The sequence below is a fragment of the Rousettus aegyptiacus genome, unplaced genomic scaffold, assembly GCF_014176215.1.
Source record: "Rousettus aegyptiacus isolate mRouAeg1 unplaced genomic scaffold, mRouAeg1.p scaffold_m13_p_2, whole genome shotgun sequence".
Lineage (NCBI taxonomy): Eukaryota > Metazoa > Chordata > Mammalia > Chiroptera > Pteropodidae > Rousettus > Rousettus aegyptiacus.
This window is the reverse complement of record NW_023416295.1, coordinates 93,586,931-93,610,568: the sequence shown is the minus strand read 5'-3', so window position 1 is coordinate 93,610,568 and position 23,638 is coordinate 93,586,931. Positions and strand designations below refer to the sequence as shown.

At 47.5% G+C, this 23,638-nt stretch overlaps 1 protein-coding gene across 24 annotated transcripts in view; it reads left to right on the top strand.

Annotated features, from left to right (window-relative positions):
* Nucleotides 1–23,638, top strand: part of CACNA1C (calcium voltage-gated channel subunit alpha1 C) — a 607,203-nt gene that overhangs the window by 561,319 nt on the left and 22,246 nt on the right. For 16 of the 24 annotated variants that reach the window (XM_036236199.1, XM_036236192.1, XM_036236191.1 and 13 more), the window contains 11 exons: nt 3,254–3,386; nt 6,239–6,368; nt 7,612–7,671; nt 12,076–12,182; nt 14,436–14,523; nt 15,061–15,168; nt 15,994–16,046; nt 16,358–16,504; nt 17,904–18,105; nt 19,707–19,865; nt 20,476–20,586. In XM_036236199.1, the coding sequence (XP_036092092.1) occupies nt 3,254–3,386; nt 6,239–6,368; nt 7,612–7,671; nt 12,076–12,182; nt 14,436–14,523; nt 15,061–15,168; nt 15,994–16,046; nt 16,358–16,504; nt 17,904–18,105; nt 19,707–19,865; nt 20,476–20,586 (1,298 nt within the window). Of the gene's footprint in view, nt 1–3,253; nt 3,387–6,238; nt 6,369–7,611; nt 7,672–7,813; nt 7,874–12,075; nt 12,183–14,435; nt 14,524–15,060; nt 15,169–15,993; nt 16,047–16,357; nt 16,505–17,903; nt 18,106–19,706; nt 19,866–20,475; nt 20,587–23,638 lie in introns of all 24 variants that reach the window. The other 8 variants (XM_036236201.1, XM_036236195.1, XM_036236197.1 and 5 more) reach the window with 1 other exon arrangement.

Sequence of the window (23,638 nt, the reverse complement as noted above, 5' to 3'; positions counted from 1 at the left end):
CTGGGTGCCATGTGGAAAGGGGCAGTAGATGATCAAGAGTAGTACTGGGACAGTGGGGACGCTGTTGCAGCCATCTAGCCTGGCCTGGGTGATGGTGCTGGACATACAGAGAAATGGTGGGACTTGGGTGCATTTCGCCGGAAGGGCCGACTGGTCTTATCAACGGCTTAGAAGCTGGAGAGAGAGAACAAGGAATGAAGGGTACCTCTGAGGTTTTGAGTTGAGCAGCAAATAGGAGACACCGGATGCAGAAAGTGCCTTCTCCGCAGCCTCGTCCCTCAGACTCTCCCCACACAGCACCCCTCTGGCCATTGTGCCTTACCAATCATGCATTACCTTCTGGAACCCTGGGCCACGCTAAAATATACAGTGGTTTTACTTTTGAATGCTGTACCCTGCCTCTGGAAAGCGGCAGCAACTCCACAATGCCGCAGGGCCTCGCTTATCACATTCTTTTAAACTCCCAAGAACAGAGAAGGGAAAATACAGACCCCAAAGGGTCCCACCGGCGCTCAGCACTCGGGAGTGGGAGCCTCGGTAGTTCAGCTGCCAGCTCCAGAAATGCACTTTACCGCACTTTCCCTAATCTATCAACCTTTCTCATAACACGTAGTACGTGTAAAGCATCACATGCTGTCAAATTTCTGTCCCTTGACAAATTTGAGTACGTCCTTCAGAAATGGTTTTCTCTTCAATATATGCCTGGAATTCAGCGGGTGTGTGTCTGACTGGACCCACTGACTCGCTTCTCCCCAGGAGTGGAGATCGCTGTAGAACTTGGTAACAGCGAGGCAGACTGTTACAGGTGAAGGAGCATGCAAAATTCTCCATTAGAAATTTAGTAAATATGTTTTTCTATTAACACAGATGATTAAGAAAAACATTAAACTACCTATTACCAAATTATCATGCATAAAAACTGTCATGTCTTTTGGAGCAAAACTGAAAAGAGTACAAACAGCTAGGCAGAACTTTAAGATCCTTCTCAGTTGAATTTCACTTGTAAGTCTCAAAATTTAGGCCAACTCTGGTTTTACTGATTTTGCTTTAAGTAAAAGACTTGACTTTTATATACCAAGGTTTGGTGTGAAAGCTTTAACCCTTGGTCTGTACACAATTTTTCATCTTGTGCCTCTCTTGTGCTGAAAATATTAATTGCCCTGTTGGTCAGCTCTAATTACACTAGGGAAAGAATTTGCTTTATTTAATCTATATTCTGCTGGTCTTCCCAAAAAGCCTTTGGTCCCTAAATGCTTCTTGCTTGATAAAGAACCACTTTCTATGCCAGGCATTTTTTTTCTCTGCACCACCTGGCTTCATTATAACCAGAAGAAGGGAGAGCATGAAGAGAAATGGCTGGTCCACAAGCCTGATTTCCCATAACTATCTTTCCACCCAGCTCAGTCTCCACCTGACCTTCTTTTGCAAATTCCACTAATTATAAAGCTAATGTTGGTGTATGAGTTTAACCATCAGGAAAGAAGAGCTACTATGTGCCAGGCACGGTTTCTCTTTCCAGGGTTTTCAGCAGTGCATAAAGAGATGGAACAGATACATTTAGAGTCAGCATCCAAGGTATTGTGTCCTAAGTACCAAGTGAATGCTAGAGGCCAAAGATGCCACTGGAATTCACAGGTTCCATCTCAGGAAAGCCAGGTGAAGGATGCTGTCTGAAGTGGGAGTCCTCATAGCTCTGCAGAGAAGGAGATGAAGTACATTTCAAACAGGGAGGGAGCTTGAGGAGAGGAGAAAGCACATAGCAAATTTATTCGTTTCCTGGGGCTGCTATAACAAATTGCCACAGACAACAAAAATGCACTGCCTCAGTTCTGGAGCCAAGAAGCCTAAAATCAAGGTGTTGGCAGGGTCGTGCTCCCTCTGAGGCTCTAGAGAGAACCCCCACCTTGCCTCCTCCTGGTTTCTGCAGGTTGCCGGCAATCCTCGCTGTCCTTCGGCATTAGCTGCATCGCTCCAGTCTCTGCCTCTGTCTTCACGTGGTCTTCTCTGTGTGTGTCTCTGTGTCTCTCCTTAGAAGGACAACAGTCCTTGAATTTAGAGCCCACCTTAGTCCAATATGACTTCATCATAACTAATTACATCTGCAAAGACGAGATTTCTAAAATGAGGTCACATTCTGAGGTTCCAGGAGCATATGAATTTTATGGGCCTTATTCAACCCATTATGGTGAGTGTTCAGAAAGTGGTTTGATGTGAATAGAAAGTTTTTCAGGGAATAACAGCAGACAAAGATCAGACTAAGAAATATGCCAAGCACTAATTTATAGGCTCAGAGTCTCTCCCATGGGTACAGACAGTAATAACAGCTAACATTTACATAGCACTTGCTGTGTGCCATTCAGATGTATGTGTGAACTATTATCTTATCTTACAGATGGAGAAACTGAGGCACAGAGAGACAAAATAAAGTGCTCATAGGCAGAAAGAAACAGAGCCAACATTTGTATCAAGGCTTTGGCTGGAGAGTTCACGCTCTTAACTCTCATTCCCCTTCTAAACATTTTAAATGCATTTGATCAGAATAGGGCATGTGCTAGTCTCCTTCCAGGGGCAGTGAGCTTGCAAGCAAAGGAAGAAGTCACTGGCTTTTGGTCCACATTAAATGTGGCCACTGGCTGGGAGAACGAAGGAGCTTCTTTAACTGGTGTCTAGACCTTTGAATGAAGGGCCTGTTGTGGTCAACATTATTGCCCTATTGTCCCTACAGCACATGATCGTTTTGTATTTTTAGGAATGGGGAGAGTGTTGATTTTAAACTCCTGGGCCCTTCAAGGATGTAGTTGTTTGCAAGAGATCCCACAAGTCAACTAAGCCATACCCAATTCCCGACCTGCAGCCTACATGGACTATTACATCTGCCAAAGCCCTAGTCTCACCTGGTCACCTTTTCTAGTGCCTTACAGCTAGGATGACCAACCATCCCAAATTGTATAGAACTGGGAGGTTTCCTGGGATGTGGAATTTTCAGTTTGAAAACCAGGACAGTCCTGGGAAAACCAGCATGAGTTAGTCATCCTATCATGCGCTGCCAAGAAAGTCTTTCTCAAACATAGATGACTTTAGCAGTGCCCACAGTGAGAGAGCTGAGTGTCTGTCTTGATTGGTACCCAATGTTTTCAGAGATATAAATGATATCTTGGTTATCGTAGTAGGAAAGTATCAAAAGTAGGCAGCACAGTGGTAAAAATAAATGGGAGTAGTGATGTTGTTTAGAATGGTGCTTTTTTTCTTACAGGAGAAGAGGATGAGGAGGAGCCCGAGATGCCTGTGGGCCCCCGCCCACGACCGCTGTCTGAGCTGCACCTTAAGGAAAAAGCAGTGCCCATGCCAGAAGCCAGTGCGTTTTTCATCTTCAGCCCCAACAACAGGTGCGTGAGGATGGTGGTGAAGGTGGGACTCTGCTCTCTCAGTGATCCAGGCCCAGCAGATGCCAGCATCCTCAAACCTCTGGATAGAGCCTGGGACTGCCCCAGCTCCCCACAATTAGTGTGAAGAGAGGGACAGGTTTTGCCCCTCAGCGTGTTAAATGTATTATTCCACCGTAAAGTTGGCTGTCATTCCTACTATCATTTTTTATAGGTGATCTGCCCCTTATCTCTTTTTAGGAAAAAGAGTTGTAGATTCTGAATCATAGGTCTGTGTTTATTTTTCTCTCCATTTTTTTAAAATGTGTAAATTCTGTTTCCATTCTTTTAATGTTTACCCTTGGTAGTCAGTAAGCCTACTTAATTTAACAAAGTCTAAAGCTAAACAATATCCTAAACCTCATCCAGTAAAATCAAAGGAGCTTAGACTATTTTAATTCCTCTCAATCGCTCCTGCCTTACATGTTATTGTTGATTAGTATTTGATCTTGACCTTTATATTTAACCCAAGTTATACATTATTATCAGAATTAGAATTATTATATAAACAGTATATACTTAGATTTACATATAACTTATCAGTTTGTCCCCTGCAATCATTTTCTTGCTTCCTGAAGTACATTCTTTCTTTTTTCTTTTTTATTATACTTTTTCAAATTTTTAAATTACAATTGACGTACAATATTATATTAGTTTCAGGTGTCCTAAAGCACATTCTTTAGAAGTTCCTGTAATTCCTTTATGGTAAATTTGGCCTCTGTTTATCTGTAATTCTTTTCATTTCTTGTTCTTGAAAGACAGTTTTGCTGTGTGCACAATTTTAGAACTACAGGTTTTGTTCCTCAGTATATTAAATGTATTGTTCCACTGCAAAGTCAGCTGTAATTTCTACTCTCATTTCTTTGTGAGCAATCCACCCCTTATCTCTAGCTGCTTTTACCATCTTCTGTTGCCTTTGATGTTGTGCAGATTGATTACCATGTGTCTGGACATGGATTTCTTTCCATTTATCTTGCTTGAAATATGCTTCCTACGTCTATGGATTTATATTTTTCTTCAGTTCTTGAATGGCATGAAATTAGAATAAGAATTGCTATTTAAAAAAAAAATTGTAGCCGTAATCTCTTTAAATATTGTATCTCCTTCATTCTCTTTATTCTTTCCTCCTGGCACTCTAGTTAGACATATGTTATACCTTCTCGTTTTGTACTCTCTCTTTCTCTTAATGTATCTTCATATCTTTCATCTCCTTATCTCTCTTTTGGTATTCTGGCTTAATTTCTTCAGATGTAGCTTCCAATTTCTTAATTCTGTCTTCGACTTTATCTCTGTTACTGTTTAAACCAGTTTTTATGTCAACTGTTATGTTTTCTTATTTCAAGCAGTTCCATTTGTTGCTCGATTTTCCAGATCCATCTGTCTATATCTAACACTATCTTGTTAATTCATTGTCTTTGTGATAAAGTCCTTTATTTCATTAACTATTTCAAATATAGTTGCTCTATATTTTGTATCTGTTATTTTTAATATACATAGGCTTCAAGGGGTCGAAGTCACTTATTCATTGTTTTCCTGATTTCCCATCTTAGTGGCTTATATTCTGGCATGTTTAATGATCTCTGATTGTTCCCTCAATGCTTCAAATTAATTGGCGAGATTTCTGTAGGCCTAAAGTATTATTGGAGAAGCTTTTTTTCAGTTGTTCCTTGAGAGTATAGGCTCAGCTTAGAGTTCCAGGCTTCCCTGCCCCCACCTCAAGCCTGGCTTGAAATACGATTTCCTGATAGCAGAGTCACTACTGGCATCTCTCCTCAGGCAACTCTGTCCTTCCTGGCCACCCATCTGGGTCTCCCAGATCAGGGGATTTGTTTGTTTCCTTGTTTGTTTGGGATGATCACTGCAGACTTCTGAACTCCCATGAAACCAGAACTGATTAGCTCAAAGAGCTCATTCTTTCCAGGACTTGGTGCTTGTGCGGTGGTAAGGTCTTTCAGAGAATTTAGTAAACCACAACTCCAGGAGAAGAGGTCTGAAGGACTGGGTTCAAAGCTTCACTCCCTCGCGCTACAGGTTGTGTTTCTGGGTAGGCTTCTCCTTACTGGGTTTCTTTGTTTTTATTTACAAAACGAAGATGATATTACCCATATCCCCCTCCCAAACCATCAGGATGAAATAGAATGGTATATAAGACAGCCTTGGCATTCAAGGAAATAGCATTTGTGCTACTATCAGCAAGTGCCCAGATGTCCACATGTGTCATTATTCGTAATTGTGCTGAGGTGTGAAGTTGAATTGCACACCTCGAAGCTATTCTGCAGGAGTAAATCACCTTAGTAGAGTGTAGGTTCAGCCAGCCTCTCAGCACGCACATCTCCAGGTGGCTCTGTTGTACCCTACTTCAAAAAATATGAAGTAGATCTCATAAAATGGTTTTTTTAATGATGGGGAAAAGAAGTCCCCAAACACAACCCAGTAGTTAATATCACAGCAGTATTTGAAATTATAGAGATTCCCAAAGTCTCGGGTGTCAAGTCAAAAAGACAACTCAGGTGTCTAAAATGTCAAAAGTTGACTGTCGGTGAGAGTGCTGTAGAGCTACAACCTGCTCTGCAGACGTGCCTCATGGTGGGCGGGGGGCGGGGGGGGGGGGTCGTGGTCCTCATTACCCAGTAGTGGTAATCCTGAGGAGCCCACGCCCCAAACCAGTGAGCATTTTCTGCGTGTGCGGGGGGGGGGGGGGGGGGGGGGGGGGAGGGGGGAGAGCCAGGAGAAGAGCCCGGGGCTCCTGGGGCCCAGGTTGCCGCTCCCCTTGCCTCCTGACGCGCCTCCCTCCTTCTCTCCGGCTCCCCACGCAGGTTCCGCCTCCAGTGCCACCGCATTGTCAATGACACGATCTTCACCAACCTGATCCTCTTCTTCATTCTGCTCAGCAGCATCTCCCTGGCGGCTGAGGACCCTGTGCAGCACACGTCCTTCAGGAACCATGTACGCACTCCCCTCTGTTCTCCGCCCCCCTCCCCCCTGGGAATTTGACCGGGCCTACAACCTCTGTTGCTGACCTCACAGTTTAATTGGGAGCCCAATCCAAACTCAGTGTCAATACAAAATCAACATTTTTTTTTTTTACGAGATTAGGGCTTTGCTAGAAACTATCTAAGGACCACAAGCAAGTAAGAGAATTCGTACCCAAATGCCTGAGGCTGGCCTGATTGGCAAAAGTCAGGACTTTCATTGCCCTGTGGATATTCCCCAGGAAGCTCTGGTCCCTGTAAACTTAGTAAAAGAGTAACCACTGACTTCCTGCCTTGCTCCCAGTCTACTCTGAGCAGTCCTAATCATTGGGGAGATGGGGAGCATTGGCAAATAGGCACCAGTGATAAGGCTGACCTTGTATAAAAGAGAGCTTCTATAGAAGTCAAAAACTAAATCTGGAAGCCTACTCAAGGCTCTGGTGAACTACATTAAAGGCTAGAATAAAAACTGCTGTATCTCAAAGTCTCAAAACTTTTTCAAATCCCAACCAGTTGAGCATGAAGGGAGGAGCCCGCCAATCTAAAGCCATAGCCATGCAGACCACTTGCTGGTCCTGCTTGGTCCAGAGCTTTCTTACTAAGAAAGGTATTGGCCTTAGCTCTGATCTATTACCTGACATATAATAAAACATGAAACCACGTGGCCTGTCCCCAGCCCGGGTAGGCCTCATCTAGAGGCTCTCTTATGCTGCAAAGGACCCAACGCCAGTGAAGACTTCCACCAACATGGGAAGCTGGCTGAATGACACCAATGTCAGTTAAGCACTTTGCATCTTCCTGGAAGAAAAAAAAAACAAAAACAAAAATGAAACCCACACTCTGTTCTTTTGACAAATGTCTATCCCAGTGGTCTGATTTGAGTTTGTGAGTATTGGATTAATGAGAAAAGCATCGAATCAGATGCTGCCCAGACCCAGCACCAGCCGAGGCATACCCGGAAGCTCCCCCTCACACATCTAGGGACTTGCTCCAGACCCATTAAGCTGCCTGAAGCCAGCCTGCTTCAGGGTCCAGAGCCACGTGTATGCCCTTGTCTCCTAACTCGTTTCCACCTATCTCCACGTGGAAAGGCTCAAGTGGCGTGTGTCATGGTTTGAAGTGTGATCCCTTTCTGGTGAACATCCACTGACCTCTCCTCCCATCCTGCTTTCTCCCTTCCCCTCCCCATCCCCACCCTGTTTCTCTTTGTTTTGCAGATTCTATTTTATTTTGATATTGTTTTTACTACCATTTTCACCATTGAAATTGCTCTGAAGGTAAAGCCCGACCCCCGCCCCTCCCCTCCTGCCCTCTTCCTGGGGCACTAGCTCTCTGCTGCTGTCTGCCGCTAACACACACGCTGCCGTTGGTGTCCGGTTCCCTCTCAGAGCCACTAATCCAATTGTGCTTATTTTTCAGATCCTAGGCAATGCAGACTATGTCTTCACTAGTATCTTTACATTAGAAATTATCCTTAAGGTAATGCAATCTGAGCAATGCATTCTCTCTGTCTCTTTCTCTGTCTCTGCCCTGTCTGCCTTGTCTCTTTTCTCTCTTGTTTCTTTTGCTCTCTTTTGCACTCTCAAGCCTGAAATCGAAAGAATTAGTACCCCTCACTTTGTGCTAGCACTTTGCTCAGGCCCAGAAGAAACGTACCCCCACCCTCCAACCTGCCTGGAAGAGACATTCGGCTGCCAAGGTCAACACTGATGCTGTCCTGTCCCCTGTCTGGCCCTGCGCCAGTCGGCAGTGCCCCCACACACCCCCACACACCCCACACACCATCTCCAGGCAATCGGTGACTGAACCCTGCTTAGAACTCTCCTTCCCTCCTCCTGCCCAGAGGACATGCCGCACAAAATCCAAAAGTGGAAAAGCTCGTGGGCATGAGTCACTTTGGCTATGCCCGTTGATGCCAGTCATCATCAGTACCTTCCTCCGTAGTTGTGGTGGATGTCGGAGCTAAGCTAGACTCGGACCTGTGCGGTAGTAATCACGGGCCGATGTGAAATTCGAGGCCGGTCTCTCAACTGAGGGATTTGACAGACAACTCTAGATTACTTCTAAACCCTTGGTTACCTGCTAAAAAGCTTTGTTACTATGCCCCTTGCCCTGAGCATGGAGGAGGGAGAATTACACTGGAGAGCCATGTACAGGGAAGTGAGAACCCAGTGCTGAAAGAATCTGGAGCCCCAGGCCCCACGTCCCAGGGTCCCAGGCCGTGAGCGCGCAGGCCGGGCCCACCACCTCTGGCGGCTCAGGTGCCGGGCGCCGGCAGCCCCATTTATGGCTGCCGCAGCATGGTTATCCTGGAGCCACAGAACCCACCTCTGAACAGCGTTAGGATGAGAGAGAGTTTTTCTGTTGTATCTTGTTATTTCTATTAACATATAATTGATATATTACTTATATTTATTTTATTGTGATTTCTAAGTTTTTCCAGTATACTTCTGGGCCTCTAAACCAATACACTGTCAAGCTAGTTCATCTGAGATGTAGGGTGTGAGTCCTGAGGCCTAGGAAAAGCATGTTTCAGCATTTGTTCTCCTCTCAGGGCGAGGGCTTGGATTTTACCCTCACCCCAAACAGAAGGGTCAACAGCTCTGGAGCACATGCTTCAGCTTAGCATCTTCTTCCTGGGATACTCTCCTGAGATACCCCTCCCGAGGAGCCCAGGCTCCCTTGTCACCCCTTCAGGTAGCGGATACAAGCCAATGTGCACACCTGACTATGCGCCATGGCCAGCCCCAGCCCCTTCTTTTCCTGATGGAACGCCCAGGTCATGACCCACCCTTCTAACATACATGAGGATGCTGTCACTTCCATATACAATTCGAATGGGGCAGTTCCATGTGGCTTGTTTTTTCATGTCCAGACCCCTAGCTTCTGTCTCTGGTTCCGGCTAACAAGAGTGTTCCTCAGATTTTCTCTCTACCCAAGGAGAGCGGTGTGGCCAGGCCCAACTCCTGGGGTGGGGAGAGGGCCCCAAGAGTTGCCTGGCTGCATTAGGACACACTGCCATAAAACTCCCTTTCCAGGATGAGCGGATATTTCCTGGACTTCAGACTCAGGGAGGCATATAAACACTCAGAATCTTTCCTGGGACAAGAAAAGCTCTAAGGCCCAATTCTCAGCACCCCTCTACAGAGCTTCCCTTGTGGATTTCAATGGTGCTGTTTTCCCTTCAAGGTTGCCATACAAGCAGAAGTGAATGGTCTCCTTACGAGCATTGTCATGGCAAGATCCTTCCCTCCCCATCCACCCTCACCCTTTTCTACTCTCTTATTCTCAGTGTGCTTCTAAATCTAAACCCCAACCCCAGTATACTTTCCTGCACGTTCTTCCACTGGGTCCCTCTGCCTGGCCCGGCGGTCTAGCATCCTGCAAAGGCACTGATGATGACAGTCTTCCAAGAGGGGTATTTAGTATCAGGAGCAGATGAAAGACCTAGGGATATTTGGCCTTAAAGGGAAAAGGCTTGAAGGAACACAACAGTCGCCTTGAATGATGCAAAAGCCTATCACAATGAGGAGGGAAAAGGTGGAACCAGGATCAATGAGCAGAAATTACAAAAGATCAGACCCATTTAACAGCCGGAATTGCTGCCTGTCCATGTGACTGGACAGAGGAGCATTCCTGCCCTTTTAACTCAGAGTCCATAATCCTATGTCCCACTCCTTTTCTCTCCTTAAGTTGAAAATACCCCCAGCCATAGGCTTTTCCTGGGCAATGGCTTAGAAATTTTAGGAAGCAGGACCTGGGTGGGCATCAATCAGCAAAACAGGGTAAAGGAAAGACTTTGCACTGGGTGCCTGAACCTGACCTTTTTTGATGCTCTGAATGCCACAGATGATTTTCAAATAAATGCTCCATTTTTTCAGCATCCATTTGCCCTTTCTCTTGCAGCCACTCTTTCTCTAGCCCTGCGGGGGGCAAGTTTCCACTACACACACACACACACACACACACACACACACACACACACACCCTTTCCCTTGACAAAACAGGAGCCCAAACGAAAGGACAGAAGTTGGCACTCCCAGCCCCACTGGTCCACCTAATTGAGGAATGCTTTTCCTCAAATGCAGATGTCTCTGTTGCAGCTCAGGGGCGTGCTTGGAATACCCAAGCCTGGAGCAGACTACCCTCTCTAAGATGAAACTTAGGATGGCTAGGGAAGGTGCTCAGCCTTGGGTAGGCACAGAGGCACTCTGGTTAACCTGAACCATGAGAGCCACCCAAAACCACTCCTAGGGTCCCAAATCTTCACTGAGAGACAGGGCCGCCAGCCCCTCCAGATGGCAGGGCTTCGGGAGAGATCTCCAATGATATTCCCCTGCAACCTTTTATATAATCTACCGACTTCTCAAAACTGTTGCAGGACACAGGAGCCTGAGTCCCCTGTGACCCCCTGCGGCAGGAGATAAATGGAAAGAATTAGGTTGCAAGAGCTATTTTTGCCAATTTCCCCTGTGTTTGCTTTTGAATTGCTCTGCAGACATGCTGCCCTGGGCATGCTCTGATTCCAAAGAGATAAACTGGACCCCAGGTGACCAGGGAGCCGCTCTCAGTCTCCCAGCCATCAGCTTCAGATTTTTCCCTTTGGCTGATGCTTTGTAGCCCATGCCTTTCGCGGCCCTTAACTGGAAATCCATTGCCCTTAATTCAAGTCAACAAAATTGGAAAGGCAATTTGTTGAGCACCTACGGCGGCTTCACACCAAGCTCCGAGGGAGGTGATAATAGCCAAGTCGTGTAACAGTACTCACCATCCAAGAGATCTCCAGTGGTTTTCTGTACGTGCCTCAGAAAGGCAGAGAATAGTGCGCTCACTTTATAGATGAGGAAACTGATCTTCCCTCATGCAGGAAGAATCCAGAATTCAACTTCAAGCTATCTGGCCCCAACACTTAGAGCCCGTGGTCTATAACATGGTACCACACAGCCCCTGTGAACACAGCTCTGGCCTTAAAGAACGTGCGGTCTAGAAGCAAGTCAGTAGAACTGAGCATAGAATATTTGGCACAGATCATAAGCGCTATTTGCGTCTAGGAAGTGGAGGGATGCTAACTGCCAGTGTCATTGGTAGAATTTCTCACTGGGCATTAGAGGACCGCCTGTCTGTCCCAGTTTGCCTGAGACTGAGGGGTTGCCCAGAATCCCAGACTTTCAGAAATGAACTGGGAAAATCCTGGGAAACCAGAATGGTTGTGACTCTGCTGGGCATGCTCGGCTTCCCCCCAGATGCCTTGTGTCCTAAGCCGGCCCTGAGGCAGGTAGAATTTGGAAAGGAGGTTCAGAGACCTGGTCAGGGCAACATCAGCAAAGGGCCTCTCAGGGCTGGAGCCATGGACCAGTGACGAGGAAGTGGAACAGGAGCAAGGGATGGCAGCCTGATTCGAAAGGGCTTCAAATTTAGGATTGAAAAGTCTGGAATTGCCTGGAGCCGCTGATACATCCTGAGCTGGGGATTCTCTGGCGGTTGCATAAACAGTTTCGGAACACTTTTCTTGGCACCGTATCTCCTTCTTCAGTCCTGCCTACCCCCATCCCTCTGTTGCCTCACTGCTCTTCAGCGGGGCCCTGCCCAAAGGGTGCTATGGGAAGAAAGGGTGGTGTGAGGGGGTCTGTGGCTCTTGGGCAGGGGCCACTCATGCTCGTGTTTCCTGTGCCTCCCTGCAGATGACCGCTTATGGGGCTTTCTTGCACAAGGGCTCCTTTTGCCGGAACTACTTCAACATCTTGGACCTGCTGGTGGTCAGCGTGTCCCTCATCTCCTTTGGCATCCAGTGAGTAGGGCTCTCTCAGCCACGATGGGGCACACAAGTAGGGACAGGTGTCAAAGAGGACATAAAGACTCTGGGGGACCTTCCCGCACCCCACCCATGGACCTGCGATGTGAATGGGGTGGGGCCTCTAGATCGTACAGCATGGCGGTTGTGATTTCTTTTGCCCGTGTCCTCATGTTGTGACAACTGGTAAATGTTGATCCAGCAAGAATATATTGAAATGTCTGGATCTCACCGTGACCGGCAGAGCCCGCCCCAGTGATAAAGAGAAGAATGTCTCCTGCTCCTCCACCATGTGCCCAGTGCCTTTGGCTGCCCTCAGTTCAAAGGACCTGCCATTGCCATGACCTGCCCCATCTCTTGTCCCTCCTCCCTCCCTTTCTCTCACCTCTCTCTCCAGTCAAAGCATCTGATGGATGAGCAAAGGGAAAGGGAGAGACAGAGAGACAGAGACAGAGAGAGGGAGCAGGAAGGGGGGGGGCGGGAATTATTCTCATTCTTGGCTACACAGTGATATAATCACCTGAGTAGCTTTTAAACAGACATTTACCCCCAAGCTTTTTATTTAATTGGTCTGAGGGACAGCCTGGAGTTTAGGATTTTTAAAAACTCTCCAGGTGATTCCACTGTACAGCCGAGGTTGCAAACTTGCTCAAGTTTAAACGAGTGATTCCAAGTTTCCCTCAAGTTCTGTCGGCTGTTAATGCTGACCCCGCACTTGCACTCTCACGTGCACAGCCTTCTAAGGTTCCCACAAAAACCTCTGAGGCAGGCAGGACAACTGCTGTTACCACCATTTTATAGGCAGGAAAGCTGAGGTTCAGGATGTTGTGAGACTTGCCCGAGGTCACACCAATGGCAGAGAAAAGGGTGTTTTCATGGTCAGCCTAGAAAGTATGGAGACGGGGGCGGGGGGGGGAGGGTGTTACAAGTGGGATTCTTTCTGTGATCATCCATTATATAACCCACAACTGTCTGCCTACGAGCCTACAGGTCTAGGTTCTAATCCCAGCACTAACACTAAATCCATACTTAACCTTGAACCAAGAATTCCCCCTTTAGTCTAGGCTTTCCCCATCTGACCTTTAAATCCTTTCCATTGCGATTCAATGCAAACAGACTCCTTCCCTGAGATACCCAGATAGACAGGAATGCCCTCTGAATCCTTTGGAATAAAAGAGCTGTGAACCAAAGAAATCAGATCTTTCTCCCAGCTCCCTCGTGAGCTCATCATCCTGACCATCTGAAGAATGAAATCAGCACTTGCTGACATGTCATGTATTTTCTAGTTCCCAGGTGGGTATAAGGCTCTCCAAAAGTTAGAGGACTGTCTCAATCAGATAGTTAGTGCCTGAGGGTCAGAATACAATTCAGAATTGCTCACCAACCTGGCTTAGTGAGCGAGCCCACCTGGGTGGATGGATAATGCATCCCAGCACCCTGCCGAGGAGCCTGTGGGGGACCTGTGCGCTAGAGCCTCCTTTCCACTAGGGAGCAACAGCAGCCCGAGGCTCCCGGAAGTACCGCTGCAGCCCTGGCGTCCTAGGGGTGTGGAGCCTGTTGTGCAGAATCCACTCCTCCAACTCCTGACTGGGCTGTGAACCTGTAATGGGCAACTACCTAGGACACGTGTTTAGAGATGAGCACAGAAATATCTCCTGCCCGCATCCATCCCCTCCAGCCACAGGCCCGAAGTTCCAACATTTGTGCAGTATTTCTTCAAGTTCAGTGATGTCTTCATCAGGCATAATAATAAAAGCTACCATTTATTCAGTTTATAGTACGTGCCAAGCACACTGCTAGATGATTCACATATGTTTTCTTATTTAATCCTTTCAACAACCTTAAGAAGTGATTACTATCCGATTTCACAGATGAAGAAACTAGGACTCAAAAAAGTTAGGAAATTTATCCTCAGTAACTCGGCTGGTAAGTGGCAGTGCTGGGTTTTAATTCAGGTTTGCTGCATCTAAAGCTGTCTCTCTGATGCTATAAACACTGCCCCCACCTCCCAGCACATTATATTGCTAGAGACTCCTAGTGAGTAGCTTTTCACGTTATTTACTAGTCCACATAAAAGTCAAGTAGCAGGCAAGCTTCAGGTCCCAGAATGAGAAAGAGCCCCCAGTCAGACTTTATGTTGTCACAAGTTTGCCTGGGAATATCCTGCCAGGACACTCATCACCACCACATTATTTCCTGCTTCACCAAAAGCAGGAGAAGCTTATTCCCCTCCCCACTTCTCCTTCCCAGGTCCAGTGCCATCAATGTGGTAAAGATCTTGCGAGTTCTGAGAGTACTCAGGCCCCTGAGGGCCATCAACAGAGCCAAGGGACTGAAGGTAAGAAGGGTGGGCCTGGGCAGGGAGCCATTTACCCCCAAGCACCTGCCAGTCAGTGCATTGGTGGAGGCCAAGCTGAGGTGAGGGGTGGGCTAGAGGGAGTTGATAATGGGCAGCTCAAGTGGCTGCCGAGGACTCTCCTGCCTGCACCTGTAGTCCCATTTCAGGAGCAGTGACAGAGGCAGCCATTCAAAATCTGAATTGCTAAGCAACACTTTTGCAAAAAGGATACCCACATATACAGCCAGTGCCCCTGATGGTGATGAAGTTCCTGTTTTCCTACCCCTATAAATCGGGAAGTTGACAGGGCATTTGTCCCTGTAGTTACCTACAGCCCCATGGGGGCCTTCACGTTCCATGGGTTTCACCACCGTGTGACACTGGGAAGGCGCTTTGCCTCTGTGAGTCTGATTTCCCCCACTGGTAAATAGGCTACCCATGCTGCCTCCTTGGAGCAGGAGGACTTGGCTAAAGGAAGCTCCGGCCGCAGGCTCTTCCTGAAACCACGTCCCCTTCCGGCCTTCTCTCTCACTGCAGCACGTGGTTCAGTGTGTGTTCGTCGCCATCCGGACGATCGGGAACATCGTGATTGTCACCACACTGCTTCAGTTCATGTTCGCCTGCATCGGGGTCCAACTCTTCAAGGTAAAGTCTCAGCGCTTCCTTCTCCTCCTATCAGCATTCCCGGGAAAGGGGCCTTGCAGGCACAGCAAAAACAAGAGTGTGGCCTGGGTCAGACTCTGGATAAAGGTCACCACAGCCCTGCTCTCAGCTTCCCAGACCAGAAAAGGTACAGCTTGGAAGGAAGCACTGCTCCACCAGGCGAAGACCCCTCGCCCTCTCGGGACTGCCTGCTCCTAGTTCTTGCCCTTCCTTCTGACAAGGAAGGGAGAGGGACTGCTATGCTCTGAAACCTCCATGTTAGGCACCTGCGTAAAACCTGCAACATCCCTATTATTAGCAGCATCAAGTCCACTCCTCTCCACCAGCTTTCAGAGCCCTTATCTCTCCAGGTTCCCCCTCACTGCTTTCTGACAAGGCCGCTCAGCTTCAGAGAGGCCAGCGTCTTGGCTTCCTGCTCTTTTCTGCCTTAATCCTTTTACTTCTGCTCTTTTCCCATCTGAAGCATTCATTCCCCTGCCCTCTCCCACCCACCAAATAAACTTCCACTGATTTCTTCCCACCTAATTCAGCCCTCCAAGACCAGTTCCACTTCTACCATCCTTGCGAGACCTTCCTAAAGAGTCCAGCATTCATGGGTTAGAGCTCCCTTTTTCTGAATTCCAGTGGTAGTCATGGCACTGACTGCTTTAATATATGTGAGTCAGATCTTCCCCACCTGGATCCTGCTCTTCTCGCATTTTTTTGTCCTAAGTCCGCTAGCACAGTGCTGGACGATAGGAATGATCCTTTTTGATCAATTCATTGGTTAATGATCATCTCCAATCACTTCGTTCTTCTGCCTTCCAGGGAAAGCTCTACACCTGTTCAGACAGTTCCAAGCAGACAGAGGCAGAATGCAAGTGAGTGTGGGCTGACGGGAAGCCAGACCAAGGCTGGTAAACTCAGGGCAGTTGGTAACTTGGTGTGAGAGGAGGGACAGCCCATTCTTCCTCAGACAGCAGCAGCCCCTGGACTTTAACCCATGGATAATCTGGTCCCACAGACATAACATATAGCAGGCGCTACCTACTGAAGCTCCTCGTGGTGGCTTGAATTGCGGGGGTGAAGCCAAACTAGTCCCTTCCCACCCAGCATGCCGGGAGTCGTCGGTGGGTCAGGTGTGAAGGGAGATGGGAGACCCCCACAGTTAACTCTTCCCCTCCTTTCTCAGGGGTAACTACATCACGTACAAGGACGGGGAGGTCGACCACCCCATCATCCAGCCCCGCAGCTGGGAGAACAGCAAGTTCGACTTCGACAATGTTCTGGCAGCTATGATGGCCCTCTTCACTGTCTCCACCTTTGAGGGGTGGCCAGAGTGAGTATGCAAACCAAGGCCCGTCCACCCCGACGTGAGAGGCCAAGACATGGTCCTCACAGTTGCCCCTCAAGTTTCATTGCCTTTCCCACACTCCTTCCCAGAGGTCGTACTTCCCTGTGTCTTCCCCAGGCAGTGAGGGCGTGTTTCTAGAATGATCTGTAGGTCATTATCACTGCTGAAAAAATAGACGCTCCCTTTTCTAAAAGATGTCAACATTTCAGAAACTCCAACCCAAACAAAACGAGCTTCTTTCAGAGCCCCTTCCCAACCTCAGAGTGAGACACAGTGATAGGGGTCATGGCATCCAGGAGTAGGGACCAGGAGAGTCTCTCCAGGGTAGGCCCTTAGGTCGCCATAGGGTTCAAGATTTCTGTTCCCAGGGAGCACTCAGTATGAATATAGATGGTGGAGATGTCTCCGTTTTACTAGACTCTGTCCCAGTCTTAAGAGAAAGCCTTGACTATGTTTTCAGTGGAAGGTAAAAAGGGATGGAAACCTGGGTCCAGATTTCTCTGCATAGGGAGTGCGTTCATGCCTAGACTACCGGCCCGCTCAGCCTGTTCACGGCAGCGCCTCGACCAGGTGGCTCGCCATTCAGGTGCTCCATATCTTTGTATAGACACCTGATCCTCTCTTCTGTATTTCCTTGAAATTACCATCTAAAAGTTAGAAATTCTAAATATTCCTAAGTCAGTCATAGCACATGGATCTTAAATGAGAGTCACCACTATTTCATGGTAAAATACAGATAAAACCTGGAGGATAACCAAGTACTGTGCGGCTTAGCAAAGGGAGGAGAGGAGGCAGCCGCTGCCCCAGAGGAGGAACGGGCGTAACGGGCACAGGCCCGGGCCCGTGTGGATTGCGCACACGTGGACACTATCTAAGTGTAACTCTGAACCACCGCTGACGGTCTGAATAAGCCTGGGTCATTTGTTACCTGGTATTTTTAATCTAAAAGGATATTTATCTTTGATAGATGCATTTTATGTTCACTGTAACATCCTCTAAGTCTATGCCCATTTGCAAAACTGTTTCAATATTTACCAATATTTCCAATAGTTGAAATCAATGTCCATAATTCATGTTACATTAAAAGAGTACTTGACCGTTTCAAAACACCTTCATATACTTTATATCAGCTACCTTGCCAGGTAGGAAAGTCAGGGATCAATGTCTCCATTTTATAGATGGAGAATCTGAGGCTCAGAGAGGTTAAGTGATTTTCCCAGGGTCACATGGCCAGAAAGTGACAGAGCTGGGGCTTGAACCCAGATCTTCTGACTCCCTGCCTAGAGCTCTTTCTAGCACCGCCGAGCCCAGGGATCCCTAGGAGCAGCGGTGCCATCATTCCACTGCTTCTCCAGTGCGTCCATGGGGCTGTCTCCTCCTCCAGGCTGCTGTACCGCTCCATCGACTCCCACACGGAGGACAAGGGCCCCATCTACAACTACCGCGTGGAGATCTCCATCTTCTTCATCATCTACATCATCATCATCGCCTTCTTCATGATGAACATCTTCGTGGGTTTCGTCATCGTCACCTTCCAGGAGCAGGGCGAGCAGGAGTACAAGAACTGTGAGCTGGACAAAAACCAGGTAGCTTCCTAGGAAGGAGAAGAATAAGGTGGTGAGGGGGAAGTGGGACCTCATGAGGAACAACGGCAGTCGGCAGCCCGCGGCCCACCCGGAAGGGAGGCTGTGGTCAGGAGAGCGATCTTGTGGATGCTAAGATCATCTGTCCACTACTCAGTGAGAACAGGGCTCCCAGTCTTCTGGAGGAGCCTGAGCAAAAGAAATGCAAATCCCTGCAAATCCCAGATCCAGCAAATGTGTTCATTCAGCCAGCAAATACTTGTTAAGCAGCCACTTAAGGAGACTCTATGATAGACTCTTGGGGGAAAAAAAAAACTTCATGCCCTCTCTAGAAGCTGTCAAGTTAGAAAGTACCCATGTGGATTAGCACCATCGATCAAGAAGAAAGAAACTAGAACAACGAGGGAGTGAAGGTTTGGGGGGCAGAAGAGGACGGCATTTGAAAACCACTATTAAACGGTTTCTTAAATAACACCCAGAGGCCTGTGCATGAGGTAGTGGCAGGAAAGAGGCTTAGGTAGGAGTGCTGCAGTAATGCCGATACCGTGACACGTTCTGTTAGCCTAATGAACAAGAGCTGGCAACTCCACTGGTGAGGAATGAAGCTATTACGGTGGGCTGTAGCATGTAGTCACTGAGGTCAGTGCCCCAGCTAGGTTCCCCCATGAGAAGAGTTGTAGAGAGATGTATTTCTGTCTGTGAGCAACTTCACGTCTGCTTGTGGAAAGGAGCGTGGCACAAGACACTCAGCTCTACCCCATTAGGTCAGCTGGACCCCTTACAGGTTTTGATGTCAACATCTTGAGTTTAGACTCATCATTCTGGCTGCTCTATGGACTTAGGATTGGAAGTAAGACAGGAAAGAGGGAGGCCAGTTGGAAAATGTAGATGAGAGATAATTAGACCCTTATCTTCTATAGGTTAATGATAGTAGAGATGAAGAGAATAGGAGGAAATACCATGGGTCAGGCTTAGAAACTAGACATGGAGGCTGAGGGTAAGAGAAGAGGCTGTACTGACTCCCCAGTTCCCGACTTGGAAATCTGGGCACAGTACTAAGGAATTAACTGGATCTGTGCTATAGTCCCTAGAGTCTAATTGGCCAAGATCTCATTCCCTACTGATGACCCGTGTCTTCTGATCTTGTGGATGCTGGTAAATTAGGAAGATTGATTTAGGACAAGAAAGAAAATTTGAGGGGGGAAGTGCCTCAAGGAGAGGCTGTGGCATAGCAAATAATGAGAGACCAAATATCAGTCAAGTCACAAGTATTTATCAAGGCAACTGTCAGCAGTATACCAGGCATTACCAAGCTGAAAAAAAAAAGGATATATGTACTAATCTTGATAAAGAGATTAACTGGAGGAGATTCTCTTCTTGATTAAGGGAATGAGAGGAAATCCAAAAAAAAAAAAAGTGTTTAAATAACACCTTACACTTGTCAGTAAGCTAGAGCAATAGGTTGTTTTCTGACTCACGGAGAGCCCTACCCCCAGCTGTGTAGTTTCATCTCTATCCCACCCTCTTCTGCCACCCCCCGCACATCATCCGGGTAACTAACTCCACACTCTCCCCATTCCCTCCCTGCACTGCTCCCTTCCCAGCGACAGTGTGTGGAATACGCCCTCAAGGCCCGGCCCCTGCGGAGGTACATACCCAAGAACCAGCACCAGTACAAAGTGTGGTATGTGGTCAACTCCACCTACTTTGAGTACCTGATGTTCGTCCTCATCCTGCTCAACACCATCTGCTTGGCCATGCAGGTCAGTCCAGAGGGGCCAGCTCCCATGAAGCGTGAATAGGGGAGATTGCTGTGGGAGGGTATGGAGCGTAAAAGAGCTGCACTATCATCTCTGGTTTGTCACCTTCCTGGAGGCAAAAGGCGCAGAAAGACCAGCAGAGCTGTCCTCTTCTCCCAGGTGGAGAAAGACAGTGTCCCTTCTCCAGGATGAGCTCCCTTCTGGGACCTGGGGGAAAATTCCGTAGGCCCCTGGGTTGAGAGAGTGGAGGAAATGGAGAACAGAGGGTGAGCCTGAGGTGTTCATTATTGTCAGTAAGGCATGGCAAGTGGAGGTCGATTCCACATCCACCTGACTTCGGGAGGTCAATGCATGCCAGAACTCTCTTGAATACCAGGATTCTTTATCTAGTTTTCATAACCAATCAAAGCAGGGATGTAGAACTCTGCTGACCTCTGTTTCCAGAGATGGTAGAGAAGGGAAGAGTATGTTATGTTTCCTGAGCCTACTGGACTGCATGTGGAGATGTGGGTGGCCCTTTAGGACTCGTCTCAAGGGAGATCTCTGTTGAGATGAGGGTGTGAGGAGTAGAGGTGTCCCGGCCTCATTTTCACAGTTCCTGCCTTCCCCTCAGCACTACGGTCAGAGCTGCCTGTTCAAAATCGCCATGAACATCCTCAACATGCTCTTCACTGGCCTCTTCACTGTGGAGATGATTCTGAAGCTCATTGCCTTCAAACCCAAGGTAGGCCTCTGAAAAAGGCATCTGGTCTGAAGGTGCCAGAGGGATGGAGAACAAGAGGAGGCGGGAGTGTCCGTATCGAAAGAAGGAGAGCGAGGGGCAGAAATAATCAGTGAAGGACCATGTCCTCTCTGATGATAATGCCCAAACTCCTAAATCTGCCAAGACTGGATCAGGCCAGCTCTTTGAAGTAGAATCTCAGCTCATGATCTGGACCATGTTTGGAATGTACAGGAAGCGAATTCCTTCCTGAGCTGAGCCTCTCCTTCTAGGGGAGGCAGATGATGGTCCTTCTTTTCCCATCCCCTGCCCTGTCCCCACCCCCTAGTGCATAATCTAGAAGAAACTATGCCCACAGCCTGACAAACCAAACCTCTCCAGGCCCAACCTCCCAGATCTACTCAGGCCTCTGTCCTCCTCTCCTCCCTTTTCATCAGCCACACAGACCGGCTTCATCGTAGAAAGCTCAGGCAGGGCTGTACTTGCTCAGGGCTCAGTGTTCTAGCCCATGGGGGCCACTGCTCCCACCTCAGAGGCTACATCATTGCACACTTGTACCTTCCAGTACAGGAAGGGCAGTTACCTGCAAATATCTGTGCTTTGCTGCTTGGAAGCAGCTCCTCACAGGAAGGTTTGAAGAGAAGATTAGAACCCTTGGATGTACAAGATAGGGTAAGGGAAGCTGGATTACCTGTCACCTTGAATTATCTGTGACCTCCCTAACCAGGCCCACCACCATTGTCCTGGATAATAGAGAAGCAGGCTGGTTTGAGCAGCACCTGCCATCTTCCACCCCTGAGGACAGGTCAAAATCACTGGCATCACTGACCTGGGATTCACAACATGAGCAGCTACTTCTGAGGGAGGATGGACAGCAACTCAGTGGCTCCCCCTGGCTACCACGACACCTTTGGGAGAGAGATGAGGAGATCTGGTTCTAAGAGAATTATAGACAAGAAAACTTCTTTAGCCTTCTGAATCTTCTCTTCTTTTCCTTCATTACTTTTCCCAGACATAACACAGATCAGCAGAAGGCAAAAAGGAAACGTCTTTAGCCATATATTCCATTTTCGTTCAGACTTTTACTTGTCCCAGGACTAACTGGGGCAGGGGCTAGGGCTCCTTGGCTCCACGTTCATTGACAAGCTATCCATCACCTTCTTTGAATTGATATTCAGCTAACATACCTACCTCATTGCATGTAATCCTTTTCAAAACACCCCTATAAGGTAGCTATTAGCACCCCCATTTTAGGGAAGAGGGAAGTGAAGTACAGAGCAATTAAGTGTAATATTAATTACACCACCACTAAGTGGCAGAACTGAGGCTAGAATTTAACACCTCTGACTTTATGGTCAATATAATTTCCACTGCACCAAGCAGTTAGCATCTTTCCACATCAAATATTCTGCTAGGCACTTTTCAGAAAGAAGCAAATGACCTTTGACTTCAAAGGGACTTCAAAGATAAGAGAGACAATATTCTCACAATTCTGATTCTTCCTCTCACTCAAAGAATGCCTAGGGATCTTGGCTAATTTTCAGAAAATAAGACTCCTAATGAATGTCATTCGGAGATAATAATGGTGTTTTCCCACCTCCTCCAGGGCAGCAAACATACTCTTTTTCACTTTCCATTCCAAGCTTAGTCCCATTTAGAGGCATAAACTTTGTCCTGGCCTAGAGAAGACCACTGAATATCCCTGGCCACCACCTGTCGGCCCATAGTGCCTCTGCCCACCTATAGTCCTGTTCCATGCCACATGGCCCAGGAATACTGACAGGTTCAAGGTCACAACAACATGACTGGGTGAGGCTAGGAATGCAGGATCATTGCCAAGTTGAGCTTCAATCTCAGATGGCAGCCTCTAGTAGGGAAATTGGCATCATTTTCATCTAGTTTCATGAGACATATGGTTTAAATATTTCAAAGCTTTGAGTCATTTCACAATTGACTCAGATGTGTTTCTGATGATGTCTGATGCAGTCTGCAGAGCTCTGCAGTGGACTTCCTGAATCTTGTTTTATGAGAACAGGAGATGCTTTGAGCACAGCTGCCCTAAGAAGCGAATGAAACTGACACCTGCAGGGGTCTCTACCTGAAAGGCACTCTACCTAAATCCTACAGATCTAGGAACAAGCCACTAGCCAGTCGTAGTGATCTAAACCATCAAGTGCCTCCTAGTTTCTTCAATCCCTAGTTTTGTGAGAAGATAGGTAAAATGAGAGACTTTTTCCAAAGAAGGAAGAGAGCCATCCTGGAGCCTTTTGCATTCCACCTGCCAAGATCAGTCTGTGGCATAAAGAGAAAGGAAAATGAAGGTCTCTAAAGGGACCTCTGGCAAAAGAAGGATAAAGGTCACTGGCTGACCAAAGAAGGTTGACCAGTTGGAAAGAGTCTTGGTGAGACCAGGGCTCTCATTAGGCTATTTTCTTAATTGAGGAATGGACTCCAGGAAAAGCATCCCCAAAAATTTCAGGCAGAAAACCAAACCAGAGACTACCTAGCTGAGTCTGGCCCAAGAACCAGGGCTTCTAACAGTGACCCGAAACACAGAACAGCTTTCATATCTCCTGGTTAACTGGAATTCCGTCTGCACCTTTTAACTCACTGGCGTGGTTGTTTATGTGTGACGTGAATGGGTTTGCATTCGTAAGCGTGAGCTGTAAAAGGACAGCTAGGCAGCAAGGGTGTTGAAGATCGGCATGAGACACAGCCAGGGAGAGTTATCTACCGTTGTCACTGCTCCACTTTTCTTCTGTCCTTTTTGTGTCTGTGACTGGTTGGTTGGTCAGTCAGGTGATCAGTTTGTACTCTTGCTTTGTTCTTTCATTGTCTTTATGGTGATTGATACTCTCAAGTTCTTCATTCCTATCTGTTCTCGCCACTCCATGGAAAATGAATTTTCTCAGGCATATTCTTTCCCCAAATTGAACTGCCCCACTCCTTAAATTCACACTGTTACTACACACACACACACACACACACACACACACACGCACGCGCACACAAACACACACACAAACTGTGGGTGAATATGAACTGGTTTAGAACA